Raw genomic sequence first — 13,304 nt, 5'->3', positions numbered from 1 at the left:
TAAATAGTTATTAAATTGAATAGGACATGTCTTGTAGAATTACTCTCCCTCTCTCTGGGGATCTTGCCACTTTTCATGTCTTAATGCTTTCTAATCACCATATGTACACACACACACACACACACACTTTTTTTTTTTTTCAATTACCAATGCTTGAATTCAGCTCTGTCCTGGGTCAACTATTGAGAACTATGAGGCTCAAGTATTTAAAGTTGCTCAGGCTAAAGTCCCATGGGGCCTTGCTTTTAGCTACCTCTTCTTGGAGTAATGGTTTCTGGTTTTAGGTTGTAATTCTCAGGCTATAAATTTATTTGAGAACTATAGTACTCAGATAATTTAAAATGGTTCGAGAAGATTTAACATAACTATACAAAGAACTAATTTCAAGCTATCTTAACAAGAACTATCTGACTGGGTGAAATAAGTCTGTTTTAATTCAATCTCTGAGCACTTTGTGTTTGTCTACTTGTTCCAAAATAACTTTTATAGTGGCTGATTTTGGCTAAATTTGATATACTACTATGAGGTATTTCAGTTATTTATGACTTGTAATTCAGTAAGCCATCTTTAAATATAGTAAAGGTAAATATTTTAAGGGCATATCTTTATCAATTTTTACTGTATTAAAATGAAAGAGAATGCAAATAATGGAATATCATTGTCCTGAAGAAGTAAAATTGAAGTTCACCATAAACACAATGAAGAAATACATGGTCTCAGTGTATTTGCAAAAATGAATTTCATGAAAGAAATGACACAATTACAATATCAAAGGGATTTGTGACCAGAAAAAATGAGGTTCCACAGTTAGGTAGTAACAAAAAGTAATAAAATATACATAGAATATATGCTGCATTGGAGCCTGTGTTAGAAGACCTCCATAAAGACCCTTACACATTGGGTGAATTCTGTGGGGAAGATTTATGGGAGGCCATGGAAAAGAATAAACCAAAATGGGAAAATATGTGGTCTGCACATTGGAAAGAGTACACTCGTCAACAAAATTAGATTCACCAAAATACTGAAGTATTCGATTAATTTTTTATGGAACTAGAGATTATAGAGATATAGGGCTTTGTCAAGTGGAGTCTAGTCTACAATTCATCCAACTGGTGATTTATACAAAAACTCTATGAGGGAGGTATCAGAATTTTACAGATAAGGAAATTGAGGATCAAAAAGATTAAGTGAATTAACTGCACATGGTTTTACAGTCAGTAAAAAAAAGCATTAATTAAGTGATTATGGTCTGATAAAAAAATTTTCAAGTAGATATATTTCCTTTGTTCATATTTGGTCATTTACATAGTTGGCCATTTTATGGTAGAACTCCTTACTTGAAGTTTCTGTTTTCCTCTTTTGATATGCATAGGTATCCTTGGTTAGCTTGGTAGCCAATGCTCTGGGCTATTCGGAACTTGGTGCCATCAAATCCCTTCGAACATTAAGAGCATTACGACCTCTGAGAGCATTGTCCAGGTTTGAAGGAATGAGGGTAAGAAATGTATGAAAATTCCTCAAATGATACTTTACCAAATAAGCATAAAAATGAGCAGATGTGCTGAGTTCAACCCTCATATTTCAAAGAATCATAACAGAATTTAACTCAAATTCATCTTGGAGCACCTAAATAAGAAGGATATTATATGGACCAGACAAGATCATAGAGTTAATTAGTGAAAGCACTAAGACTAGAAATCAGGTTTTTGACTCCTAGTTCATTGGCCTTTCCACTGCATCAAAATCACACTGCTTAGCACATAAAAGGCTATATACAACCACACAATATTACCTTCACTCATTTTGGTACATATTTTCTCCTCAAATTAATAATAAGAGCCTAGGATTTAGTTGGTAGAAAACATCTAATTTAAGCCCATTCACTTTATGAACCAGGAAACTGAAGTACAGAAAGGGGAAAGAACTTTTCCAAGATCACACAGTAAATAAATAGTAAAGCCTTAGCAAGTTACTTTTTTCCTCTCCACAGATATTATCCTGGTTTCTCAAAAAGTTATTAGTAGTTAAAAGTAAATAATTTCTATCTACGAATAACATATATAATTCTTAAAAAGTAAAAGAAAAAAGCCTAACATTTCAGCCTTAATAATAGTTTTAAAATTACAGAAAAAAGGAAGTTTGGATAATTAGTCAGACACTAAAGGCAAAAATGGCTTTGGGGAAACTGTTTTTGCATTAACTACCTGGGTAATTATAGGTTATATTCTTGACCTCTGATTGAACAATGAATCTAGCTTACTTTCTTCTTGTTACGTACATTCTAATTCTCACCTGTGGTAAAACATTTTACCTCTGGTCTGTATTTAGAATAGTACAAATTTTGGCACAAATTTTCTGGATAATGATAAATGACCTCCTTGTATTATAGTTTTCAATTTCTACATAAGTAAAATTCTAAAGAATGTAAAAATAGTTTTAGTTTGCATATTTTGCTAATTTGTTTGAAATAATAATAAAAATAGATGACAGTTACATTTTACTTCAACTTTTTAATGAACTATTATGCTACAGTATGTCATTTAGCCCTCACAACAGTCTTGTGACTTATTATTAATTCCAATTTTACACAGGAGATTCAGGTTAAGAGACTTGCCCATGGTCACACATCCAGTAAGTGCTGGGCAAGACAATGCAAACCCATATTTTTCCTGAATTGAGGTTTCTGAAGTTCTTGAATCTACTGTTTATTTTTTTATATACTCTTAATCAAAGGCTGGCAAACTATAGCCTGAAGGCCAAATCCAGCCTGCTGTTTGTTTTTGTATGGCTCACAAGCTAATGGACATACAAAAACAGGGGTCAGGCCAGATTTGGTTCTTGGGCCATAGTTTACTGACCATGATTTTAATGATGATTGATGATGACAGTTGTTGAGTGATGTGCGTTTTCTTGGCAAAGATACTGAAGTGCTCTGACATCTTCTTCAGCCCATTTTATAGGAAATTAGGCAAACTGGGTGAAATGACTTGCCCAGGGCCATACAACTAATAAGTGTCTGAACCCAGATTTGAACTTATGTCTTCCTGACTCCAGACCTGGTGCTCTATTCATTGTGTCACCTAGCTTCCCATTTATATAATACTTATATACTGCTTTAAGGTTTTCAAGTGGTTTGCAAATATTTTTTTTTCATTTATCCTTTACAACAATCTTAGGAGGGTTGTTGTGGTTGTTCAGTTGTCCAACTCTTCGTGGCCCATCTGGGCTTTTCTTGGCAGAGATTCTGGAGTGGTTTGCCATTTTCTGCTCTAGCTCATTCTACAGATGAGGAAACTGAAACAAACAGGGTTATGTGACTTGCTCAGGGTCACAAAACTAATAAGTTTCTGAGACCAGATGTGAACTCAGGAAGATGAATCTTCTTGACTCTATACCTTAATGTTCTATCTACTGCACCACCTAGCTGCCCTCGTAGGAGATAGGATTGTTATTATTATCATGCTCATGTTACAGTAGGAACTGAACAAGACAATGCATAACTTGCCAGGGTCACTCAGCTAGTAAGTATCTAAGTGTGGATTTGAAGTCCAGTCTTTCTGACCCCAAATCCTATGCTCTATTCACCTCAATTTAGAGTAAGAGTTTGTTATAGTTATTGAGGAAGTGGTCTGATTAATGTTAAATTATGTACTCAACATAAATCTTTAAAATTCCAAATATCTTACTCTTAGGTTGAAGCTGCTTTTATCAGATAAAAGCTGGATTACTTTCCTTCCTCACTAGATCAGTCTAACTTAAGACAGTTGAAGTAAAATGTACCTTAATCTAAATGTTTGAACAACATCTCAAATTCTATCATTACACTTAGGTAACTGTGGAGCAGTAGTGTTATGTCTTCAAAAGAAAATTCATTTTTGTTTCAATATACTTTTTAGAAACTATGAACAACTAAGTAGAAAGGAAACATTCTTATTAATGTTGCTCAGATTATGAAAATTTTAAAATCTGAAAATATAGACTGAAGGCATATAAAACACCTGTTTTATTTGTAAAGTTCTTTGCATAACCATTCTCATATATTCATTAACTTCATATATTATCTTTTTGCATATTAATTTGTACTGCTTGTTAATTTTAATTTTTTTTGTTGTTTTTAATGTCTCTTTCTCTTTTTTTTTCTCTAGAATACAAACATTTTATGACTCCATCTTACTACCAGGTTTTCCTTTATTTCTTTTTCATACTTTGGCATACTTTTGCTTTCTAACTATACTATTGATCTTAAGTTCTGTCACTTTTTTTTACCTTACCAAATATTTATTTTAAACATTGAATATGGAAGATACAATTATTTTATGTATGCTTTTACTAAAAAATATGCACAATGCTATTTTAGTAGGAAATACAATAGAACTTAAGTAAAAAGTTGCTTGTTTTCTTTTTTAATGCATGGTTTCCTTTCTCTGAGCTAGGTGGTTGTGAATGCTCTGGTTGGAGCCATTCCTTCTATCATGAATGTCCTGTTGGTTTGTCTCATATTCTGGCTCATCTTCAGCATCATGGGAGTTAATTTGTTTGCTGGCAAATTCTACCACTGTGTTAATGTCACAACTGGTACCATGTTTGAAGTTAAGGAAGTCAACAATATTACTGACTGTCAGGCTCTTGGAGATCAGGCTCGGTGGAAAAATGTGAAAGTAAACTTTGATAATGTTGGAGCTGGCTATCTTGCCCTGCTTCAAGTGGTAAGTACCTATTAGTCTTCTTGCCTGGTTATGATTAGCAGTACCAAAGTAAATGATGGCTTATAATTTTCCAATAAACATAATTTTTCCTCTGTTGTGATGACCTCAGTTTGTATTATTGCTCATACTTGGAAAACCTTTTGAAAACTAAACTTTGAGAAGAAAATGGCTTTTGTAGTTACTTTAAAATGTTCTGTGTGTTTCAATTCATTTTTGATGACGAGAATTTAATCTTATAGTGTTTATTTTATACCTTTATTGCATCATTTTATAGGCTTGTAGCATTCCTAGGTTCTACTTATTATCCTCAGTTTCCTAAGGAGAATAAACATTTGTAGAGTTTCATTATGATGGAAGGTAAAAAAAAAAAAAAAAAACGGGTACAATCTGACAGGTTTTGCCTATGTAAACAAATGGTTCAGACATTTTGAGTAAAGTGATTCTTCATTGAAATTCCTCATTCAGACTACAACCCCTTTTTCTTTCATCTCTTCCTTTGCTTTACTCTTCTTAAGCCTATACTTTGTCTTCATCATGATTTCCATTCACTCCATGCCTCCCTTGATGTTTTCTTAGTCCGTTACTGCTGTGTTGGCCACATTTACTTCCTTTCATAACTTTCATCCATACTTAAGCAATTCTACTTTACACCATCATCTACCTTGAATACTCTGCCCAAATGCTGCATCATTCTTCACATCTCGCCAAACCTCTACTTGAATAATTCTCCACTATTGAATGTGTGCTAGTGAGTACCACTGTAGGAAACCACATGAACATGCTGACTGAGTCCACTACAAATGTTTGTTATATAATGTCAATTGGACCCTCATTGCTGCAGACTAATCCTTTTTCCTAATTTACTCTCATATACACTTCCCATACTATCTGTTCAAAACATTATCTTCTCTTCTCAAATACTACCCCTTTCCTTTCTCTCTTAGGAGAGGATCTTTGCTTAGACTTTACCAAAAGACCACCTCTCATGACCTCCTTTTTCTCCCTCATTCCATACCTTAAATCCCCTAAATATTATTTCCCACCATTCTTTTCATTTTAGTCTCTGACCCTTCTCTTTGCCAATCCTTCTATTTATATTATAGATTCTTTCCCTTTCTCTTAACTCCAATAATGCATTCCAACCATTTCTCTGTCACTTTAATCTCTGGTCTCTTTTTTCCACAGACTTCTTCTGTTTATAGACATGCCCAGGGCTCCCCCATTCTTAAAATATATTAACTTGACTCTGCCATCCCCTCAAACTATTACTCTATATTTTTCTTCCCTTTTATAGCCCAACTTTTAGAAAAAGCCATCTATACTCACTGCCTCCACAGTCTGACCTCACACTTGCCTTTTTTTTCTTATAGGGGAAATTGGGGTTAAGTGACTTGCCCAAGGTCACACAGATAGTAAGTGTTAAGTATCTGAGGTCAGATTTGAACTCAGGTCTTCCTGACTCCAGGGTTGGTGCTCTATTCACTGCACCACCTAGCCACGCATCACACTTACTTTTTAAATGCTTAAATACGGTTAACCTCACCACTTGCTTGAAACTGCTTTCTCCAAGGTTACCTCATATCTCAATAATTCCTATGGTATATTCTTTTCTCAGTCCTCATCTTTTGGGCAAGTCTATATTATTTGACATTGTAGACCACCCCTTCTTCCAAGATACTGTCTTCTCCTTGACTATTCATTACACTGTACTCTTCTAGTTCTCTTCCTGCCTGTATTACTACTCCTCAATCTCCTTTGCTAAATTGGCATCCACATCACAGCCCCTAACCATGATCATGCTTCAGAGCTGTCTTGGGACCTCTTTTCTTTCAGTGACCTCATCTGTTCCCCCTAAGTTTAATTATTAACTCTCTGCAATTAACTCTCAAATATATACATATATGTGTATATACATACATAAATATATTTAAATAGAGTTATATATTTATATTTATTTATTGTATATGTATATACATATAAAGAGAGAGAAGTACATCCTTTATCTTTCCATCTTTACATCACCAACTAGTCATCTCAAACTCAATGTGTCCCAAACTGAATACATTTCCTTTCCTCCCAAATAAATTCCTCTTTCAAACATCCCCATTTCTGCCTAGAGTAACACCATTCTTCCAGTCACCTACATTCACAACCTTGGAGTAATCCTTGACTCTAAACTCCCCCTCACACTCCATATGCAATCAGTTGTTCAAGTGTTGTTGATTCTATCTCCACAGTATCTCTCATATCTGCCCCCTTCTCTCAACATACTAAAATCACCCTAGTTCAGTCCCTCATCAACATTTCTTCTGTCTTATTATAATAATTTCTTGTTTGATCTCCCTCAATCAGTCTCTCCTCACTCCAGTGTCTGATATTCCTAAAATACTGTCCTGCTCAACAAGCTTCAGTGAATCCTTTGCCTCTAGAATCAAAAGTAAATTTCTCTGTTTGATGTGTAAAGCCTTTCACAATATTAATGCAACCTATATTTCCAGACTCATATCATTTTATTTCCCCCTGTTACACTCAATGGTGTAGCCAAACTGACCTCTTGGCTGTTGTTCCTCATTGACAACATTCCATCCCTGGATCCCTTCAAGTGGCCACTCAGATACCACCTCCTCCACATGGCCTTTCCCCATCTTCACAATTCTTACTTAGTCTTCTCTCCCTCTTAAAGCTACTTTGTATTATCTTACATATAGTGGTACTTTATGTTCACATCTTGTATCTACCTCTTTGTCTCCCAGGAGGATATATGGTAGGCATTGTTTATTCTGTTATTTGTATATTCAGCACTGAGTACACTGTCTTGCACACAGGAAAGCACTTAATTAACTTTTGTTGTTGAATTTACTGTTTTTTTATTTACTCTAATAACTTTATGAACTAGAGTTAGTCATGAGTATAGACATATAAACTGTCTTAGCACTTAATTCAATTTGATGTTAATGATCTGAACCCTTTGGATGGTTATATGCATTAAACATAATGCATGTATCATTACTGTTGCAGTTTTTACAACAGAAATGAAAAATGTTTCCAAGAACAAATAAAAGACAAAAACCTGACTACATCTGCAAATCTTGTTTTATAACAGCACCTTAAAATAACAGTTGAAAATAGTTATTTAAAATAAGACTATCAAGTAATTCTCTGAGAGAATGCCATTTATTTTCTTGAAGCAGGTTTTCTTGTAGAATTTAAATATGTCTTATTTATAGGCCACGTTTAAAGGATGGATGGATATTATGTATGCAGCTGTTGATTCACGAGAAGTAAGTATCATTTATATACTATTTATAACTGCTAGATTTTTCTATAATAAACATGTGCTAGAATTACAGTTCCTAAATTGAGTGCTCAGAATATTATAAATTATAAGTTCACAGTTGTTTTAGGCATCACATTTTGAAAAATAAAATATTCTAAATGTACATATACTTGATGTAGGAGAGAATTTCTAACTAAATGGGTAATAAGGTACTGAACTGCCCAATCCAGAAAGATTGATCATAACAAGAAAAGAACTTGAGAGTAGTGGGGGAAAGGGACAGATATTCAGCATCTTCTCCTGGCTCTGTAAGGATAAACTAGGTAATTTATAAGTTACTTCAGGATGAAATGTAAAAGCAAGCAATTACCAATTTACTTAAATAAAATGAGAAAACTTAAGTGCCATTTCAGAATTTATTTTGTCTTAAATTTTCTCTTAAAAATGAAAGTTATAACAGTATAGTTCAGTTTTCAAGTGACAACATAGCTATACCATGCTGACCCCAAACATTTTGTCCTCTCCTATAGTATTTATGCATTTATTTCTAAAAAGTGAAATTGGGAAACAAGTTGGACATTGTGTACTTTAAGCCAGTCAGAAAACTTGGTGTCTGAATACTCAGTAAGGTACAGGGCAGTCATTTGAAACAAATCCTCCAGATAAACATTTTGCAAGAAAAAAGTTGTTCTTATGTTAAATAACTTGTCCCAAACCCAAAACATGTTTGCTTTACATAAATATGGAATGAATGCTTATTGTATGTTTGCTTATTATTTAGGTAAAACAACAACCTGAATATGAAGTCAATTTATACATGTATTTATACTTTGTCATCTTTATCATTTTTGGGTCATTTTTTACCCTGAACCTATTTATTGGTGTCATCATAGATAACTTCAACCAACAAAAAAAGAAGATAAGTATTCCATATGTTTTGCCTCCCTATAGTATATGGTATTATATCTCTATAAGACTCCTATAACTACTAGACCAAAAGGTGATCATTTTAGGACCCTAACTAGATGCAGGCATGCTGCACTTAGCGGCAGTGCATCCAACTAGACTGTCCAGTACACAAAAATGAACTGACTGGATCTTCCATATTCTGTCCCAATCACGTATGAGATTTAGAAACTGATTTAGTGATGAAGAAAAGCATTGTCTAGATTCAGCTTCCCACTTTAAAGAAAGAGTTTTCCATTACTTCCCCCACTGTACAATCAAGTCACAATCCTGAGTTTGAAAGAACCGGTGTCAAACAGGTGTTTGAAAGAACAGGTAAAAACTCACACGCTTTCAGGAGGGGTACCTGTTGGTTTCACTTTAAGATTATACACAAAAATTCACAAATTTCCTAAGGAATTATTTAAAGACAAATCTCAAGAAAGATTATAGGATAAAATAGAACAAACTGTTCTATTGCATGGAGTGCATGCTTATGTCAAAGCAAAAGGATGATTTCATTTATGAAGTTACTCTTAAAGCTTGCCTAACAAAGAGTTTAAATCATAACTTATTATAGTTAATCAATCAATAAGTTTCTATTAAGTGCCTACTACTATATATTATATGCCAATTTGCTGGGCACAGGATATATACAAAGACAAAAATGAAATAGGCCCTACTCTCAAGGAGCTAGTTGGCATTCTATGAGAAGACACAGAATGTACAGATAAAAGCATATACAGAATTGATATAAAATTAAATTTAGGAAGTTTATGGAAGGAGAGCACCAGTAGCTAGAGGAATCTGGAGAGATGTTATGTAGAAGGTGGTGCTTGAGCTGAGTACTGTAAGGAAGCAAAGGATTATACAAGGAGGAGGTAAGGAGAGAGTGTAATGTGTTAGGAACAGCAAGGCCAATTTGTCCAGACTGCAGAGTACAAGGAGTAATGAGTAGAAATGAGTAACGAAGCTCAAAAGATAAGATGAGGCCAGGTTGTGAAAGTCTTGAAAAACTAGAGAAGCTTATATTTGCAAGGGCTCTCCAATGTGTTTTTAAAAAAGAACTTAGTGCTCTTATATTCTATAAGTTTACATGATGCAAAGGTGCTACAAAAGAATGTAAATTACTATTATTTCCTATTTATAGCATAATAACTCATATTTAAGTATCACTTTAAGTTTAACAAAGCAGTGTCCTCACAACAATCCTATGAAGGACCCTACTGTTATTCCCACTTTACAGCGAAGGAAACTGAAGAAGTCATTGATCCATGGTCACACAATTAGTGACAGAGCCAGGATTTACACCTAGATTTCTTGACTTGAAGGCCAGCAATAACTCTATTGTTTATTCCACAAATGTCCCATATGCTTGAACTTTCACACCTTTTAAATTTGTGGAGCATTAAACTTAGATTAGCATCTCAGAATGGAAACATGAAAATTTCAAAACCCACTGAAGTTGACTAATATTTCAGAATTATTTTAAGAAAATGATTTCAGTAACATATTGAACATGTCAATGATTGTAACCAGTTTTCATAATATTTCTTTACTTTGGAGGTCAAGACATTTTTATGACAGAGGAACAGAAAAAATATTATAATGCAATGAAGAAACTAGGATCGAAGAAACCCCAGAAACCTATCCCTAGACCAGCAGTAAGAATAATCCTTTATACTATGGACATATTGACATGGTGAATTTGACATAAATCAAGGAAATTTTGTGGTATTGTCTCTTTGTGGCTCTTATTGCAAGGTTTATTAAAGAGTGAAAAATTTGCTTTTACTCTGAATGTGACTAAGAATTATCAGCTTGCAAAAATGAGGCAAACTGAAATTACCCATTTGTAATCTAGGCCCAGTGATGCCAAAAATTTACACATCCCTATATAAAATAGCACTTATCTTCATATGAACTCAAATGTTTAAAGAGTTTGTTGAGAAGGCAGATGATTGCAACATAAGTGTTTCATTCTCCTCTGCCTCATTTTTTTTTACTTCCTTTTCCCCTTTTCCTCCATCCTAACTGTAGCCCTGGCCATATCATGAAAACTTTATCTGATTCACCCATCAAATAGCCAGTTTTTGATCTCCTGACTGACTTCCATATCACCTTCTGTCTGGGAGCTTGTCCCTTTTCAGCATTTTTATATAATCCTTTTCTACTCCTTTATTTTGTCTTTCTCTGTTTACCAATTTGGACAGGAAATATTCTTCCTTTAAAGAGGAAGAAGCTAGAAATGTTTACTGAAACAACTCAGAAGTTTATCTAACTGCTGAGTTTATCTAACGTTTCAGAAAAGAATCAGTAAATGTTGTTAACATGTATGATTCCAAAGTCCCACTGGGGATTGTCATACAGAAGTGTAGATGACACCTACATAAGAATCATAAGCAGGTCCATGAAAGAGTAACTTCTGCCTTCCCCATCTTCCACTTCCAATGCAGACATCTACATTTCAGAATGCAGCAAGGAGCAATTCATTTCAATTCAGCAGAGATATGTTTTATATATATACATACAGATATAGTTATATGTGTATATGCAGAACCATTATGTGAATGGCACTATGCTAGGTGCTAGAAATCCTAAGATAGAATCAGATTCAGTTAATTGCTCAGCTTCTGAACTGCTCAATTCACTGCTTCTCTTGAGACCAAAATAAGTTCATGAAGGCCAAAGAAGCTTTGATTTTTATCATTATTATACTTTTACTGGATGCTTTGTTACTGGATTACTTTGTTTCTCAAGTAGCATACTAACAGAGAGGGAAAGGGAAATGAAGAAAAAGGCAAAGGCCTCAAGAAAGGGTATGTATAAAAGGAACAATGATAATTTAGGAAAAGCTGATTTTGTCTACCAGTCCTGCCACTCAAATGCAGAGGGGACATTTTTGTCATTATACTGCATTTGGAACTCTTTATTTTTTCCTTTGGAGAAAAAGAAAATGAATGACAACATTCTATATTTTGTAGAATAAATTCCAGGGAATGGTCTTTGATTTTGTAACCAGACAAGTCTTTGATATCAGCATCATGATTCTCATCTGCCTCAACATGGTTACCATGATGGTGGAGACTGATGACCAGAGTGATGATATGACTAGCATTCTGTCCCGGATTAACCTGGTGTTCATTGTCCTCTTCACTGGAGAATGTGTGCTGAAGATGATCTCCCTCCGCCATTACTATTTCACCATAGGATGGAACATTTTTGATTTTGTGGTGGTAATCCTTTCCATTGTAGGTAAGATATGCTTTGTTTTAGGAGAGACCAAACAGAAGTGAAAATTAAGCTTAATTTGAATTATCTTACTGTGTATGTATGTGTGTGTGTGTGTTCGCTGGATGTGCAGTATGTACCATAATAAGTATATAGATGCTAACTTTATGGCACATAGGAACTCCCCACATAAAAAGTTCCCGGGATACAATGGCAGGTCATCAGCACTCTTGTGAGTTAGCATTCATTTGAACCCAAAATTCATTTTGCCCCAATTGTGTTCACTTTTACTAGCCAACCAGAAGATATATTAATTCACAACCAAATTTAATCAAATAACTTAGAAAATTAAGTGAAAAGAAAATTTATCTCCAAACATACACTGGAGTATACTTTTCCACAGGGATACCATACCTCAAATGACTGAAAGCATACATGGAATGAACACACAAGATCAAGAAACACTCATCGAGCAAACCTACACATTTGACCAGGGAACGTAAGAGAAGACGCAGATAAAACAGAAACACATATGACTAAAGCAAACAGGTGGAGGGCATTTATGTATGGCCAGGGCAAACCACACTTCTGCCATTCTCATAATTTTCCATTACACTTTTGTTATGTATTCTTGGTATGAAGTCTCTGATTTTTGTCCCATTGGGTCCTCTGGTCTCATGATTACAGAGAACTCCTCTCTGTGCCCCTCAATAGCTGGTCCCCCTCCACCCCAGCACAAGAGGGCTAAAGCATTTTTAGTGAATAACCACTGAGAACTAGGAGCCAAGCCAGGAAACTAGCAAAAATCCCCATGCCAAGATTGTCTATTCTTTTGGCCCCCTTTATAATGATGCTAACTCATAATCCCAGACCACATACAGCCATCTGACTAGGAGTAAGAAAATTAATTTTAACTCAAGTTAAATCCCTGAAGGTCTGTATCCCTGAAACATTTCAAAAATTAAAGGCAAAAAAAACTCCACAGGTACCATGTGTTGCCCAGTGAAACAAGTGAAACTCTTGTCTTTCATGGTGCTCTTTAATTTTTACTCAAATGCATTTAAAAGGAAGAACAAAACAGCTGAGTAATAGAGGCAGCTCTCTCTCTCTCTCTCTCTCTCTCTCTCTCTCTCTCTCTCTCTCTC

The 13,304-nt window shown here is 34.7% G+C and overlaps 1 protein-coding gene across 3 annotated transcripts in view; it reads left to right on the top strand.

Moving 5' to 3' along the window:
- SCN3A (sodium voltage-gated channel alpha subunit 3) overlaps positions 1-13,304 on the top strand; it is a 107,917-nt gene that overhangs the window by 85,225 nt on the left and 9,388 nt on the right. For all 3 annotated transcript variants that reach the window (XM_069080794.1, XM_069080793.1, XM_069080795.1), the window contains 6 exons: positions 1,373-1,495; positions 4,434-4,706; positions 7,934-7,987; positions 8,765-8,902; positions 10,488-10,592; positions 11,913-12,183. In XM_069080794.1, coding sequence (XP_068936895.1) covers positions 1,373-1,495; positions 4,434-4,706; positions 7,934-7,987; positions 8,765-8,902; positions 10,488-10,592; positions 11,913-12,183 — 964 coding nt within the window. The remainder of the gene's footprint in view (positions 1-1,372; positions 1,496-4,433; positions 4,707-7,933; positions 7,988-8,764; positions 8,903-10,487; positions 10,593-11,912; positions 12,184-13,304) is intronic.

This window comes from Petaurus breviceps, unplaced genomic scaffold (assembly GCF_028583685.1).
Source record: "Petaurus breviceps papuanus isolate PSGF00001 unplaced genomic scaffold, PetGlider_PUasm1.0 91133, whole genome shotgun sequence".
NCBI classification, from domain to species: domain Eukaryota; kingdom Metazoa; phylum Chordata; class Mammalia; order Diprotodontia; family Petauridae; genus Petaurus; species Petaurus breviceps.
This window is presented reverse-complemented; position numbering and strand designations above follow the sequence as displayed.